This window comes from Alosa sapidissima, chromosome 17 (assembly GCF_018492685.1).
Source record: "Alosa sapidissima isolate fAloSap1 chromosome 17, fAloSap1.pri, whole genome shotgun sequence".
Taxonomy (NCBI): Eukaryota; Metazoa; Chordata; class Actinopteri; order Clupeiformes; family Clupeidae; genus Alosa; species Alosa sapidissima.
Genome location: NC_055973.1, coordinates 29,986,314 through 30,003,384, shown reverse-complemented (window position 1 = coordinate 30,003,384; position 17,071 = coordinate 29,986,314). Strand labels below are relative to the sequence as shown.

General features: G+C 42.8%; 1 protein-coding gene and 1 long non-coding RNA gene across 3 annotated transcripts; one reads left to right on the top strand and one right to left on the bottom strand.

Moving 5' to 3' along the window:
* Positions 1–1,643: 1,643 nt before the first annotated feature.
* Positions 1,644–14,882, bottom strand: pigm (phosphatidylinositol glycan anchor biosynthesis, class M). 2 transcript variants are annotated; one of them, XM_042067217.1, is made up of 5 exons: positions 14,351–14,882; positions 11,505–12,046; positions 10,596–10,854; positions 2,994–3,095; positions 1,644–2,836 (listed from the first exon to the last, which is right to left on the bottom strand). In XM_042067217.1, exons 1-5 carry the CDS (start codon positions 14,531–14,533, stop codon positions 2,669–2,671), a joined length of 1,254 nt encoding a protein of 417 aa, XP_041923151.1. In that variant the 5' UTR covers positions 14,534–14,882; the 3' UTR covers positions 1,644–2,668. The 2 variants fall into 2 exon arrangements, with proteins under 2 accessions (XP_041923151.1, XP_041923152.1); XM_042067218.1 differs by having other exon boundaries at positions 14,654–14,882.
* Positions 14,883–15,352: 470 nt separating this feature from the next.
* LOC121687986 lies at positions 15,353–16,611 on the top strand. Its single transcript, XR_006024471.1, has 3 exons — positions 15,353–15,481; positions 15,748–15,810; positions 16,089–16,611. It is a non-coding gene; the product is annotated as an uncharacterized LOC121687986 (long non-coding RNA).
* The last annotated feature ends 460 nt before the right edge of the window (positions 16,612–17,071 follow it).

Sequence of the window (17,071 nt, the reverse complement as noted above, 5' to 3'; positions counted from 1 at the left end):
AAAGACAAACAAATCCTGACATGATTTTCTCCTCTGTATTTTCTCCACTCCACTGTGAACGAGTAAATGGTGGAATTTCACGAGGATCTCAGTAGCTCATGTTTCCAAGCTGACTTTTACTGAGGTGTGCGGACATACTGTACATTCCTAATGTATCAAATGTACACTAATTAAGTGCCAGGGAGGGATGTGGCAACTCTGCATAACACCACATTACACTGAGTTCAGCTCACACCAATGAGAAAAAGGATGGAGCACTTCTGGCAGCAGTGATTTATCTCACTCCGAATCTCTTCAGGTCAGAGGTCACGCAGCGCTCTATTGTTCTCCGAGGTTTGAGCAGGAAGCCGCTTCGCTCTGCGATTCAGGTTAAGAGGAACGCCAGCCACACAGAGAGAGGGGGAGAGAGAGAGAAAGAGGTTTCAGTTTTAAATGTTTCATCCTCCAGCAGTGTTCACATGAGCACGCCGCAGGCTGCACGCTATCTTCATGGAGTCGACTGCGCAGCTGGGAAGAGCCAGTCTGCCTCTCAATGGCACAAACACCGCCAGAGGGGATGCTTTATGCGCTATGACAACCGCATCAGGACCGGGCTGAGTGCAGGGGAGAGGGGAGATGTGCAGCCAGGGGATGGGGTGGGGGGGCGGTGGAAGGTTATCAGCTAGGACCATAAGCTGTGTTGCAGGGGCTTGCGTGACCAGTCATGCTGCCTGTCGTTATTGTGACACCATCCTTTCTGATTGACCACGCCTCCAAATTAGGCAGCCTCGCAGGGTGTAACTCCAATGTCACTCATCCTGAAGTGACTTAGGAGGGGGGGCGGTCGTCAGGTGGCAGGGCAGCAAGAGAGGGGTTGAGTTAACATGCAAACATGGCCACCACCTCTTCTCTCGTTAAGTGCCACATGCGCAAGGCTAGGAGGCCTTTTGATCACTCAAACAGGCTCTGTGAGACTCTGTGACACTTCCTCAGAGATCCCGGCGGAATATTAAAGCAACACCAAAGCACTTTTCCTCTGTTGCACGCACGCTATTTGTTTATCCAGCAACGGCTTTGCAAATAACGATGTCCATAGACAAGGTAGACTATGTTGCATAATTTTACGAAAGTATTATGTATTGCGACATCATGCAAGTCAAATGTGTAGTTTCTTATGTCTCATTCCATCGAACTACAAACCCGCTACCCGATCTGGCAAACTTACATAGTGCGTTTATAGCCGATAGAGGGCCGCGAAGCAGAAATGTCGTTCACCCTGTTAGGAGCTGATGAACCACGGAAACAATTTTGGAAACATTATTTTAAGGTACAACAAACTCTTTGGTGTTGCTTTAAGCTACAGTTAGCCACTAAGGCCGTGAAAGGAAGAATTCATCAAAACATAAGGCCTGTACTCCTCGCTCTGGACACAGAGAGCGGAAGGACTGTAGTGTAGGGGGACAGAGTGCTGGGCTGTATCTGGGCCGTATCTGGGCCGTATCTGGAGAGGCCACAGAGCGCATCACAATGACTCAAATACTGCACAGAAATAAATAAATAAATATGTGTACACACATACATGGATGCGCACTAAATGTAGTGCAAGTGCAATTCCCCCAACACACACACACACACACACACACACAAAAGAATACGTCCACAGAGACCAGTCCCTATGATTTATTTCCCCCAAGACCTTTTCTTTACAGCAGGGCACCCAGGCGCGTACAGAGTTTTGGGTCAAAAGGTTGCACAAGTCGACTCTAGAGGAGATGATTCCTCTGGACCGCTCCAACTGGCCGCCCAAAATAGAGGGACTTATCTGGTCCTAACCTCCAGCGGGGCAGAAAAGCAGCAGAAGCAGTCTCCATTACTGTTTGTTTGGAGTTGCCCTCACGCTGTACTGCCCCGAGTACCCCGGAGGGCATGCAAGGATATGCAGCTCTGCTCAAGACCTTCACTGGGCAGCCACTGCCCCTTAGTGGACGCTTCCGGAACAGCACTTTAAGGGGCAGTAGTCAAGAGCTTGATCTGACGAAGGGCCTTCATCTGACTAACTCAGTTTATGTGGTTAAATATATTTGGTGCTAAAATGTATTTTGGATTTCTTTCAGCCCTGCATCTCTAGGGCCCCTCTCTCTTCAACACACACGTTCTCTCTCCAGCAGAACACCTTAATATCCTTCTGTTCAGACCCATCATCCCCTCATGTCCACGCCATTCCGTTCATCTCTATCAGAACATCTCAAAGAGGTTATTCAGCCAGTTTTACACCGGGCCCAATGTACAGAGAGAAACAGAGAAGAGTTTTGAGCCGGAACAACACGCAAGTCCATGCACACTGCTGCTTGTTGTCTTCCCTCTCCGTGATGTTATTGTTTACATCCTGAATGTACTAATAAGTGCATGAATAGCCTCACTCTTGTGAACAGTGTGCCATCTACTGGTTATTCCTTGTACTGCACCATCAGGGTCATCGAGGGCATGACCTAGTTGTTTGCAGCCAAATGTGTAAGCCACTCCATTTTTAGATCTGCGGAGCACCACAAAAGGCACAGGCCCACAAGGGAACAAACACAGAACCAAAGGTCTGTTTCTTTGCATGTGGTGACAACTCAGTCCGAGCACCAAACGTCCGTTTCTCTCTATGTAGTGACAACTCCAACCAAACATCTTTTTCTCTGACAATTCAGTCCGTTTTGGGCCTCTTCTTGATAGACAGTGGCCTGTAATGGGAGATGATTGTGACCATGATGTAAGTGTTGATACTGAGGAAGAGCAGTCCAGCGAGCCAGATGAGGAGGAACGCGTCGCATCCCTCAAACTCCAGGTAGTACGCTGGAGCCAGCCAAATGGCCTGTCGTCGTGGAAACAGAAAGAGAAAGACAAAGTGAGAGCGTCACGCTATATAAATAAAGAACTTCCTGATACACAAGCAAGTCTATACAATAAAAGAAAATGAAAGACATTTTTCATTCAAATGATATGTTGATTTATGGCATGTCTAAAGATACCTGTCCAGCAAACCAGAGCGCCAGCATCCCAACTCCTTTCTTGAGAGACAAAGTGAGGTGGGGAATAACCAGCGGCAACAGACACAGGTACCACAGGAAGTACTAGAGGGAAACAAACAAACAAAACATAAACAGGAAGAACTAGAGGGAAACAAACAAACAGAACATGGGTATCTAAACAGAATAAACATTAACCTCCGATGCAAACCTCCGACATGAACACACAGCAAGAACTGACAAAAGGAGACAAAGGGGAACTTAAATACAGACTGGCCAGACCATGAATAACTAAAAGGGGAACACGACAAAATCAATTAACTTTCAGACATTACCAAAACATTCAAAAAGATAACCACACACAATTCTAGCAATAAATAAACTACACAAAGACATTTGGGAATAAACACAAAAGAATCCAACTAGAAAGCTCCAAACAAATAAACACAAAAGGCTTCTCCTTCCCCCATGGCAAAGACGTGAAATGGATGTGGCCATAGATCATTTTAACCAGCGGAACGTGCCGCTCCGTCTCGACAGTCAGGAAGTCTGCCCGGACCAAATACCATGACGCACACAACTCCCGGAGTCGGCCGCACTCAAACAGGAACGCCACAAACATGATGCATGGTAAATCAACAAAATGTGTTAAATAACAAACTTAAACTAATTAGTAACAGAACATAAGTTGCGTGCACTCAATCACACAATCACGTACCATTGAACAAAGCAATAAAGTCTGTATGTTGTATGAAATAAAAAGTCTATGTGTTGCATTTTTACTTGGTTGCCATGTAGTGTTGCTAAACGTAGAGTGTGCGTGAATATGACTGTGGATATGTGGACATCAAAATGTGTGAGCATTTAATTATAACAAATCAACATATGATTTAATGAAAAAGGGAGAGTTAGTGCGTTCGGTGTGTGGCCACTATGGTGACCATCACAAAGTACTACAGGGAAACAAACAAACAAAACACAAACAGGAAGTACTACAGGGAAACAAACAAACAGAACATAAATAGGAAGTACTACAGGGAAACAAACAAACAAAACACAAACAGGAAGTACTACAGGGAAACAAACAAACAGAACATAAATAGGAAGTACTACAGGGAAACAAACAAACTGAACATAAACAGGAAGTACTACAGGGAAACAAACAAACTGAACATAAACAGGAAGTACTACAGGGAAACAAACAAACAGAAGATAAACATCAGCAGAGCACTGATGCTGAAAACCAAAACAGGAAAAAATAAAGATCAAATGCAGTCAAATGTTTTAACCTCAAAAAGGTTAGTATTGCACATTTAACCCTACTTACCTTTCTTATGCTGTACTTACACTACCGGTCAAAAAGTTAGGGGTCACTTAGAAATTTCCATTCCACTCCATTATAGACAATACCAGCTGAGATCAGTTGCATTGTTTTTTTTAATCAGGGCAGCAGTTTTCAGATTACATTATGTGCTTACATACAGTAATTGCAAAAGGGTTCTCCAATGTTTTCTCAGTTAGCCTTTTAAAATGATATCTGATTAGTAACATTGGATGAATGGTTGCTGATAATGGGCTTGCAGTAGATATTGCAGTAAAGATCAGCTATTTCTTTCTACAATAGTAGAGAACCCTTTTGCAATTGTTTATAGTAAGTGACCCCAAACTTTTGACCGGTAGTGTACATAATCAGGGGTTAAAGTTAAAAAAGCTGAAACCCCTTACGACAGTGATTCTCAAACTGGGGGGCGCGAACACACCCCAAGGGGGGCGTGTCACGGACCAGTCACTGGCTGCTCATGGGGCTAAACAAAATAAAATACGGAAGGGGGTGGGCTACAGCTGTACCAACAAATCACAAACACATTCAGTTTCACGCCAACCAATTAGAAACTACTATTCATCTGAAATGTCAACGATGACCTTAAGGCGCGGACACCACACGTACTTAAGAAAGTGCAGACATCGGAAACACACCACTGTGCAATATGCATAAGTTGTAGCCTGGTAGCCTACTTTGATCACGTTCATAGACCTTTCCGGAATAAGTCCCGCCTCCGTAACTTCCGTATCCATCCAACTTCCGGGCGTCAAATGTCTATGGGAAATAACATGGCGTTTCGAAATACCATACCTACTTCTGTAGGTGGCGAAGTAGAAAAAAATGGTGGGCCGATTGGCCTACACACTTCTGCCATCTAGTTTCCACTGCGTTTTTTGATTGTCGGTGCCGTTAAAGTAGAAATATATCAGTAAGAAGCACTAAGCTAACGTACGCTTCAGACGCCGCGACTCCCCCAGTCAAGGTTGCATAGCAACGGCAATGTTTCAAAGTTTGTCTTCACCGAAATGGAGTTCGTGACACCAGAGCCTGTCTACGGAGGTGGCACTAACCCTGCGTGAAATCATGTTTGATAGGTTGTTAATACATTCTGAAAACGTTCAGATCAAGGTCATGCAAAATAAAGCTATCGACTCAATACGATTCAGCCTCTGATTCCTAGTCTGCTTATCATTATCTGTTATTCGTGAAAAAAAATCTCATCGCGTCATGTCTTTAGTGTCTTCGTCTGCAATTTCTTTTTTTTTCAAATATCTCATAGCCAACAAACTCGCACAGTCAAACCAAAGTTAAGTCATGTTGAAAAGAGGCTGAACCTTGTAAACGATTTACATTTATAGACCACTGAAACCACACATGAATCACACGTGAAAATGACCATCACGTTAGGTTGTGACTGGGTTGTGAGCAAGATCTAACGCCTTCCCTCACCCGCGTACATCGGAACTAGCTCCCGGTTAGCATTAATAATCGTTTACTACTTAAACGGCACCGACAATCAAAAAATCCTGTGGAAACTAGATGGCAGAAGTGTGTAGGCCAATCAGCCCACAAGCTTTTTCTACTTTGTCACCTACAGAGTTTGACAGGTATGATCTTTCGAAACGCCATGTTATTTCCCATAGACATTTGACGACCGGAAGTTGGATGGATCCGGAAGTTGGATGGATACGGAAGTTACGGAGGCGGGACTTATTCTGGAGAGGTCTATTTCGACAGTTTTCAAGTTGACCACAACAGCCTTTTTAAAGGCTATCTCAGTGTTCCATTTTAGTAAATTGCTTTGTCTTTGTAAAGACATATTTCTGTTTTCAATTTTACTTTCAAATTTAATAGACTTGCCTCTTTCTCGCATGCCTTTCTTGCCGCTGCAACTGCAGTAGGCTAGCCTCCTTCAAATGCGCCGTTGAATGCCAAAATACCGATGCATTTATTTGACATATCGCGCTTTGCGCCGCTAAAGGGAATGACAGATGTCATTCTCATTGGTTTAAAATGATGTTACGCCCCAAACACACCCATATGACTGATTAAAAGACCTAGGAACACCTTGTTACGCCATGCGCTCCACTTTTGATAACAAAACCCCTCCCAATGTGAACTGGACATCCTACTAAATTTGAATAGACTTTTGACGAGTGACAACAATGGGTTACCATCGAAAACATAGGCTGGAAAAAGCAAACACTTACCCTAATATTGCTCAAATGACTGAATAAAACAACATTTATCCTGCAGAGGAGTTGCTTATATCTCGTGACAGTGCGTCTTCAGCTGTGCTCCATAGGTGTCTCTCGCCTCTCCCCTAATCACTTTTAACCGTCATTACCAATTTGCAAATGATGGTGAATAACTACTCATCATGAGATGTACAGTATTTCGTAATATCTTTATTCTAACTATGTTTCCCATTGTAATCGTGCCATTTGTAATGCTTTGCATGGACGTGCGCTGGTGTGCGTTCATGAATGATAGAAGGATGGTGCGTGCACCTGCCAATATGACTGTTGACATGCGCTCTTAAAATAACATATGAACAACTCGCCATTGACTTCTGACCAGGTTTATGTGGTGTATGATAGCGATTTTTTAGACAACGCGCTAGTCCCCCCCTAGGTTGTTAATTGCCAAACCCCTGGGCGCAATGTTAAAAAAAATTAATGTGCAAAATAGCGAATTAAGCTTTGCGCGGGTGAATAACGAGCTTTACGCCATGCGCTGGAGCCCAAAATACAGCCCCTTATGTCTGTTTGGGATTGTTTTGTGAGCCTGGGGTTGTTTTGAGAGCCTATTGATGTAGCCTATCTCAGATGTATCTCAGAATAAAGGAATACTTCATATTACTCTAAACCACCGTCTGTAAATCAACTGTATACTACTGTCTACATTGCACTATATTTCTTGACCTGTCTCTGTATATTTCATCACCTTTCTATACTTTGCCTCACATTGCAACACAGCTCAGATCTTTGGTTGCTATGAAGGCCAATCGTTCTAAATGGATGGTTGCTATGGCCAAAGGCCAGTTCTATCTCTGCCGTTGTCAAGCGGGCATATCATAGAATTCTGATTAACCTTATCTTATTTGAAACATCTCTATTTTACTTAGCCCACTTCCATACAGTGGGTCCCATTAAGAAGTGGCCACTTCATTCACACTTACCGTGATTCACACAGCAGCATTATTAAATTAATCGGTCACCATATGCCTATGCCTATGTTTGCAAAGGAAACATTTTAATTTGATTCACATGAAACGTTACATTTAATGTACACGATGACAATGAATAGGCTAGTTTTGGTTGTTGGTGGTGTTATTGCATCCCTTAGTTATGCCTACAATGCAAGTTCCCTCGCGATTGGAAGCTCCTGTAGACAATAGTAGACGCATTTCAAAATATTGCGTTAGGAGTTAGGAGTCCTCGCCACTTCTTTTAAGCTGTCACAGACTTAGGTGCTACTTTTAGGGCTAAAGTGCTAAATAGCAGTCCTAAAGTTACAAGTGACTAAGTTACGAGTGCAAGCATCTCATATCAAATGACCATGGCATTACGCTAAACAACATAAATCCCAATTAGCAACATACATCTCCTCCCTATAGCTAGCCACACAAGAAATTAATGATACTAAATCTCTGCTTAGCATTCTAATAACAGAAGGGGCACATTTATGTTGACCACTACAACATGACTCATTATGTCTGTAACGTTAACTGTATAAAACACTTACTTTCATAAAGGACGCACACCATCCAGCACATACACATGGAAACCGATATTTTAGGTTCTTTGCCACAAACTTAAAACGTGTCTCTCTGAAGCCCTGTTCTAGAATCTTTGCTCTGAAGGCTGCGTTGCTAGGCAACATCATATAAACGAAATGACAGTCTTTCAGTATTAAATGTGTACGTGTGATTCCGAATGGATGTGTGTGGTTTGCAATTAGAATAAACAAGAAATAACATTTCCAATAATTTCCCATTATAAATTACATAATATTTGCACCTTCCTTACTTGTGAAGCTCACATAATTCTAATGATGTCACCGTATGTATGTGAAACGTAATACAACGTTGCCACCTAGCGTTCAGATGTATTTAACATTAACGTGACGTTTCTTGCTTGTGTCGTCAACTCCATGCTTTGAGGAAAACAATCTTTTTATCATAGTTTCCTCTTCAGTGAGCCAAGTCAGGTCGTTTTTGTAACTTCAGTGAGCCAGGTCAGGTCGTTTTTGTAACAGAGATGGCTGTTTATTGTCCCTAGGTTTACAGAAACACCTATTCATATTAATACGTAGGCCTATGGAAATCAAGTTAACGCTGCCGACCACTGTTTGCCTATTACATGGCCCAGAATGCCTTGCATGTCTTCACAACAAAACAACACAGTAAAACCTAAATGCCCGTAAACATATGAATTTTTATATTTTTAATAATACTCTCCCATCATGATATTTAACAATAATGAAACATTTATTTTGAATACCGTCAATGTAAAAATAACTGTACTACGTCAGCAATAAATAGCTAATGTTCTCCTTACTATTTCAGTTCGTAAGTCCATACTATCCCATGGCTGAGCAAGGATTTCATGATTGGGCAAGGCTGCCCAGAGACATTGTGCATACTTGGAAGGCATTGTGGTAGTAGTACAACTGCAAATGTGAAAGGTGATAGTTACCAAATACGGGTGGGTGGTTTGCCAAATGTTGGAAACTTTTGGAATGTTTTCTTTTTTTTTAGCTTATGCACCCTCACATTGGAGTCCCGAGTTCAAATACAAAATTTGGTATCGATATGTGACAGTGTTCCTGAGATATGGACGACTTCCTGTTTCGGAGCTTCGCCACCGATTTTGTTTGGCTGTGACGGGCAAACGCTTTCGAAAATCAAAAATCCTTCTGGTAACTTTTGTGGGGCTTGGTCCAAGGATAATGTACGTCAAGTTTCGTGGCGTTCGGATCAAATTTGTGACCTGTGAAAATTTTGTTTCGCTTTCTGTTCAATCCAATTGGACGAACGACACGCCCACCTGACGTCATCTTCGCGACCAACTTACACCGGTACTGACCGGACGTTTTAAAGTTGGAAATCAAGAGCCTATGTTGAGTACAAATATGTCTTCTGAAGGCTTAAAACTCCAATAAAATTTGTATGAACTTTGAGGGACATCTATGACCATGCAGGATTATCCAGACCAAATGTGATGATTTTGCTAAATACTATTCCTATTTATGTACCAGCATGCACAATTTGAGCCTCCTACATGGTTTAGTTCTTGCGCTGTGGGCTTGTGAACTTTGACAAAAAAAAGAGGCCGAACAAAATCAACACCCCCCTCCCCCTGTGAAACTGGCTGTATCTTGGAAAGTATTGATCTTACATAAGAGTAATTTTACAGTGTGTCTCCTGGGTAACATGGGTACACCTGGTAATTTTTTCAGAATTTTTTGAGACCTAAGTGCGTGGGCCCTGGTTGAATTGACGTGGAATGACCCTTCTGTTTTTTCGTTAAGATAAAATTCTTTATTAAGTTACGCTGTAGCAAAGACAAATGTTTTTGTCCCAGCCTATATTTGGCAATGTAATTAACAATGATAAATGAATCCCATAGGCTACCATGTCAGCCAAACGTTTGTGACTTTCTTATGCTACAAACTGAATGTTAAAGGAACCATATGTAAGATTGTGGCCAAAACTGGTACTGCAATCACTTTCAAATTACTGTAGAGCGGTGTATCCCCTCCCCCTCCTCCTGACTCGAGGTTGCCAACCCAGATGCTGAAACACTACTGACTTTGTGATTAGTAGATAGGTGGAGGGTGGCGCATCAGGCCAAAACACAACATGACATGACAAAACACAACATCGACATCAGTAGAGGGCTGCAACATAAGTTGAGGGCTGCAACTTCACTTTTTAAATGACAATATCCTGGCCGGACTACTGTTGTCAGTGATATAAGTATTTGAAATGAACATGATGTCTAGTGACATATCAGGGCCATTTTATGATTAATTGAAATACATTTCTTACATACGGTTCCTTTAACAGTCAACAAAAATGATGAGTCATTCAAAAGATCAAAAGTGCTGACAACAAACATTCTAACTCACGATTTCCACAAAATAAGATAATAGGCTATTAACTGCCATTATTTGCTTCGCTCTATCTTTACATCAGATCTCAACCAGACGGTGTTGCCATGGCCTGCCCAGCTCTGCTTCTGTGTCTGTGGTAGGTGTGTGTGGGGTGTGCAGACCTGCGAGGTGCAGACTTTGTTGAAGGTGACGAAGATGGCGGTGTTGAGGAAGCAGCAGAGGACCAGGTCAGCGTGGAAGGCCAGCGAGGTCAGGAGCAGCAGCGCGGCCTGGGGCAGGAAGGCAGCTACGCCCAGCGCCGGGCTCCATGCGCTCTCCGCCGTCAGGTACAGCAGGTAGAAGTACGGCGAGAAGTTGTGCCGGATGTCGCGCCGGGTCAGGTGGTACAGGTAGGTCTCGTGGAGGAATTCCCAGCCGTACCTGCCCACAGGAAGACTCACGTCAGGAGCAGAGACTAACAGTAAGAGTAAGAGACTAACGTCAGGTGGTACAGGTAGGTCTCGTGGAGGAATTCCCAGCCGTACCTGCCCACAGGAAGACTCACGTCAGGAGCGGAGACTAACAGTAAGAGTAAAAGACTAACGTCAGGTGGTACAGGTAGGTCTCGTGGAGGAATTCCCAGCCGTACCTGCCCACAGATAGACTCACGTCAGGAGCGGAGACTAACAGAGTCACCTGTAGACTCAGGTGTGAACACTGAGAGGGATCAGCTCTGCGAATACACTGCATCCACAGTTACAGCTGAACACTGAACCAACCACTGCACACACACACACAGGGAAGCACCCCCCCCCCCCCACATGCCCACACACACACACACACGGACACACACACGCAACACGCACACAATGCAGACAGGCAAGCACACCGTCAATCAAACGGACAGGCAAGCACACACACACACACGCACACGGTCAGAATAAACCAGGGACAAGCAAGCACACCGTCACTATAGACCAGGGTGTCAAGGGCTCAATTTTACAAGTGCCCAAAATAGATGGGTACATTATATATCAAGGGTATAAAAAATGATTCGTTTTTTCAAGATAAGAGCAATTCTGAAAACTCACATGCGATAGAACACTAGAGTGAGTCCACAGAAAAGCCCTCCAGAGACGAAGGCGAACATCAGGAGGTCTCTGTTCAACAGCCTGCGGACAAACGGCCAGAGCGTCCCGCTCCTCTTCCCGCCGGACGGGCCCCCTCCCGGCTCCCTCGCCTGCAGGGACAGGGCGATGGGCAGCGCGTACGTCACCGGGTAGATCTTCATGTGCACGGCCAGTCCGTAGAGCAGGGCGGCGGCCAGCGTCCGTCTCCGCTCCAGACACAACAACGTCCCCAGCACCAGCGCCGACAGCAGGGACTCGGCGTTCCCGCGCGTGGACACGCCCGCGGGGAGCGGGTTCAGCAGCCAGAGGGCACTGTGGAGGCCGGCCGCCTCCGTCGAGAGGCCGCGCAGCAGGAGCAGCCGCTGGATGAGCACGCCCGTTAGCACGTCGCACGCCACGAACAGCAGCTTCCCGAAGACGAACGTCAGGTAGATGTTGGGGGTCAGCATCCAGGCTAGAAGGGGAGTGTAGCGATAAGTGGACCTGTTGTACGGAGACTCACCCTGTAGGCACACAGAGGGGCAAAGCAAAGAGACGACTGTAACACATTGATTACATAAGGGGTAATGTATAGAACACCGGTCACATTGATTACATAAGGGGTAATGTATAGAACGCCGGTCATATCAGATTAGTAAGCAGAATGTGCCTTTTGAACATTGGATGAATGGTTGCTGATAATGGGCAATGTAGATATTGCACTAAAGATCAGCCATTTCTTTCTACAATAGTTGAGAATAGAGACCGACCGATCGATCGGCCAGCCGATTTTTGCTATTTTTTAATTAATCGGCCGATTTTCTTATTTGGCCGCGCCGATTTTAAGTCAGGCACATCTGCGGGCAGCTACTTGGAACACAGCGCGAGGTTTTAAAAGAGACGGTCTATTTAGAACTAAGAAAATCTTTGGTTTCAAGAAGGAGCAAGACTGTCTAAGGCATCAATTTTTACATTCCAGTGTCCCAAAGTCGTATATTTTCTCTTATGGTTGTAATCTGTGCTTCATTTACCGAAAGTGCGTTAGGAATGCGCCGGCAAGCCCCCTCAATGCTGGACCCCGTTTCTCGAAAGCATTGTTGCTAACCAGTTAGCAATTTAGTAGGTTGCCTATGGGAAATTGCATTGCAACCAAGTAAGTTGCTAACTTGGCAACGACACTGTCGAGAAACACACCCCTGGTGACCAGCGTGATGTTTCGATCTAAACTATAGTAACGGACAATCTAAGTGAAAAATTAACAAAAAGAGGACGCAAATCTTAACATGTGAACGCTTTATAACACCGTCATCCCATGTCCATTCGTTTTCAACTGCATCGGAGTTGAAGAAGAAATGAAAGTTGCTTAGCGTTGTGGCTACGAGTGCGTTGGGAATGCGCTGACTATGCAAGCCCCCGCCCTCAACACCGGTGACTGCTATGTTACGATCTAAACTTAAGTAACGGACAATCTAAGTGAAATGATTGAGGAAAAAGAGGACTCACAAATAACAAGTGAACGTTTTAAAACATTGTCATCCCATCATGTCAATTTGTTTTCGCGATGTTTCCACAGTGAAACTGTATAACCTGAACATGTATTTTGCCATTTTGAAGTAACTATCTGAAGTTGTCACATCATGGAAGTCTTCTTGCACTCTGTTAAACATATTAAAATGAATAATTAATAGACTAAAAGACTGCAAGAAGTCATACATTTGTTAATGAGTAGGCCCCTACAGTCATTTTTATATAATAGCCTACATAATATTTCTACTACATACATAAATATATAGTGTATATATAGAACATGTTATTTATCATTTATCATCATTTTTATATAATAGCCTACATAATATTTCTACTATATACATAAATATATAGTATATAGAACATATGTTTACAAGTGTTGTGCCTCCTCTTACTAGTATGATTTTTAGCATGCCAATTAAGGATAATACGATAGCATATCGGCCCTAAAAATCGGCCAAAAAAATCGGCAGGTCACATCGGCTGACTCCGACCGCTAAAAATCGGTATCGGCATCGGCTTTAGAAAAACCCAAATCAGTAGGTCTCTAGTTGAGAACCCTTTTGCAATTGTTTTATCTAAGAAGGGAAATTAAGCATGCATTGTTTTATTTAAGAAGGGAAATTAAGCATGCATTGAAGAGCAACTAAAATGTACACAATAATCAGCAATAACTGGAATTCTGGCAGCAGATTACGGGGCAGCCGTGGCCCACTGGTTAGGGCTTCGGACTTGTAACCGGAGGGTTGCCAGTTCGAACCCCGACCAGTAGGAACGGCTGAAGTGCCCTTGAGCAAGGCACCTAACCCCTCACTGCTCCCCGAGCGCCGCTGTAGCAGGCAGCTCACTGCGTCGGGATTAGTACTTCACCTCACTGTGTGTTCAATGTGTGCTGAGTGTGTTTCACTAATTCACGGATTGGGATAAATGCAGAGACCAAATTTCCCTCACGGGATCAAAAGAGTATATATACTATACTATACTAGATAAACATCAGTTTGAAAGAGTGAAAGAGGATTTGCTTGTTTTTTGATTGAACATTTTAAACACAACTCACTAGTTTAAGTCAGTTACGTGTCCCTTCCTTACCTTTTCCTGTAATCCATGAACGTGATCTTGACAATGGTGTGGTGTGTGTATGTGTGTTTGAGAGAGAGAGAGAGAGAGAGAGAGAGAGAGAGAGAGAGAGAGAGAGAGAGAGAGAGAGAGAGAGAGAATCCACAATTCAACCTGACCAGACAGTAAGTGGTAAGGCATAAAAAACTCAGCTCAAGGCTTTTACAGTACTCTTTCGTGCCTACCTGAGTGAGGTATCTTGACGCATCTGTAAACACATGGTAATCGATATCTGTGTATTTCACGATCATTGTTCTGTCCTGATAAATCCCAAACCCGACCAGCAGTAGCCGCATCACAAGTGCAAAACTCAGCAACGTGTGCATTCTCATCAGTTGAGAGAGGGCTTTTTGCCCTGAAAACGCCATGCTTTCCTCTTTTATACTATGGACTTCACTTATTCACAGCGAGTCACCAACCATCATTATCCGCTTTGTAATGAATTAGCTAGTTAGTTAGAAGCTAAATTCCCTTCACAACAACATTACCTTGTTCACTATGCTTTGCTTTGCATTGCACTGCAGCTCTCGCTAGCTCACTAGAATGTTCAGTCCCACTCTGCTAAATAAGTCATCCTACTGATCATTCAATGTGTCGGCACCTCGACAATTAACATAACTATTCATACGAAACGATATTCAGAGTTTATGACATATGTATCCTTCCTGGACCATGTCTATTGCTAAGCACAGAACCACCGCTTCCGCACAGACAAAATCCCGGAAGTGTCAATGCATTTGTTGAGGGCGGTGCTACCATAGACAGTAAAAGGGTGCTACAAGATTGAAAGAATGTGGTCTGCGTCTTTACTGTCTATGGTCTTCTCCTTCTTCTTCAGTGAATTGTATTGGCAGCATGCACTCTTTGTGCAATAATAATAATAATAATAATAATAATAATAATTAATAAATAAATAAATAAGTAAAAAACGGCTAAAGTCTTCTTACTAGTTGTGTTTCTTTTAGAAACTCTATCACTGCTTTGGTTGTAGACTGCGTTCCAGGTAGAACTAGGTTGCTCAGAGTAACAGAGTTCTCTGTTATCCTCAGAGTAGGCCTATGTAACAGAGTTGAAAATAACCTCACTTACATAAAGAACCTCACTTTCAAAATTATGATATTACATTGTTATTGTAATCTCTATTTTTATATACACTGGTTTTTATATGTTTAAAATATTTTCATATGTCGTACCCATTCACATGAGTTTAAAACATGAGACATTGCGACTGCAATTGTATTTTCATTTCTACTTTGCATTTCAATATTTTGAGCATTTGCGCTTCCCGTACTCCAGTCAGAACTAGTCTGCTGGAGGTAAGCTGTGCATAGAGAGTGATCCGTGAATAATTTTGTGTTTTAATATAAAATAACATGTTTGTCTTCCACACTGGTTCAAATACGTATATACATAAGTTGTATTAATAGATAATTTCTGCAAGTAATGCTAGAGTGTTGTCTAAGATGGTATCTAATCGAGCTATTGTGGGTTACGTCTTTTTGGCGGCAGCCACGTTATGTTAGCTAGCTTTATGAAGAAAACACTTGCAATTTCTTGATTTCCTTTTACGTTTATACTGTAGATTTGGGTATGCAGTCGTCATCGTCTAATCTCAGTGGATTCTTTGTTTTATTTGTGAATGCAGGTACGTTGTTTATACTGTTAATGAATCAATGCTTGTTGTGAATTCAATGGAAAAAAACTATACGATGTGTAGTGAAACGTGTGCCAACTCTGTATGTTGTTTCTTCTGCATGATTTTATGTTTGTTTAAACTGAATTGAACAAGCTATGCATTATTTTATCTATGTTCAGGAATAGCATAGACAATGCTAGCCAGTCAGAACTAGTCTGCTGGAGATGTGGGTATGCAGTCGTCATCGTCTAATCTCAGTGGATTCTTTGTTTTATTTGTGAATGCAGAGAAATAAAAACAGTGAGAAGAGTTCGTGTGGAGTCATACATTATCATCACAATTAACACCTGCACTAGAGAGGGTCGTTACACCTACTGCATGTCAGAAGTATGCTTCACGGTTTTTGTTTCCGTACAATATGGGCACATTCCTGTCTCATGTTTCATGAACCTGTACTTCTAGTTCTGCTTTAAGTGCTTCTTTTGCCAACTTGTCTGCCTTCTCATTGCCCTCAATAGGCTACCTGTGTGCGCTGGAACCCAAGTGAACTGTAATTATAGATTCTGTTGAGATATCCTGAAAATCATCTGATGAACTTCATCTAAAAGATCCTGTCTGCATGCAGATTTCCAGATTTGGATGCTATAGGAAGAGAGTCTGAACAGAAAACAGATTTATATGGCTTCACTTCTTCAAACCCAGTATTATGACATTTAGGAATGTATACAGCCACAACTGTTTTACCTGCTGTTTTTTTGGATGCATCTGTAAATATTTGTACTGTGTCATCATACTGTACACTTTGATACAATCCTGTATATTTTTATATAAATATAAAGCTGGCTCTGTAGTGGGAGCTGAACTTGAGAGCATCACTTCAATATCTGACAAAAGGACCCTGAACGAACTGATCAACATTTTGGACAATGAGTGTCATCCACTCCACAGCACTATTACAAAGCAGAAGAGCTTGATCAGCTGGAGACTTCGCTCACTGCCTTGCACAACAGACAGACTGAGGAAGTCATTTTGTCCCCACGGCCATTGAACTGTTTAATGCTTCACTTAAAGGAACCGTATGTAAAAAATGTATTTCAATTAATCATAAAATGGCCCTGATATGTCACTAGACATTAAGAAATCATGTTCATTTCAAATACTTATATATGAAGTTGCAGCCCTCAACTGATGTTGATGTTGTCTTGTTGTGTTTTGGCCTGATGCGCCACCCTCCACCTGTCTACTAATCACGAAGTCAGTAGTGTTTCGG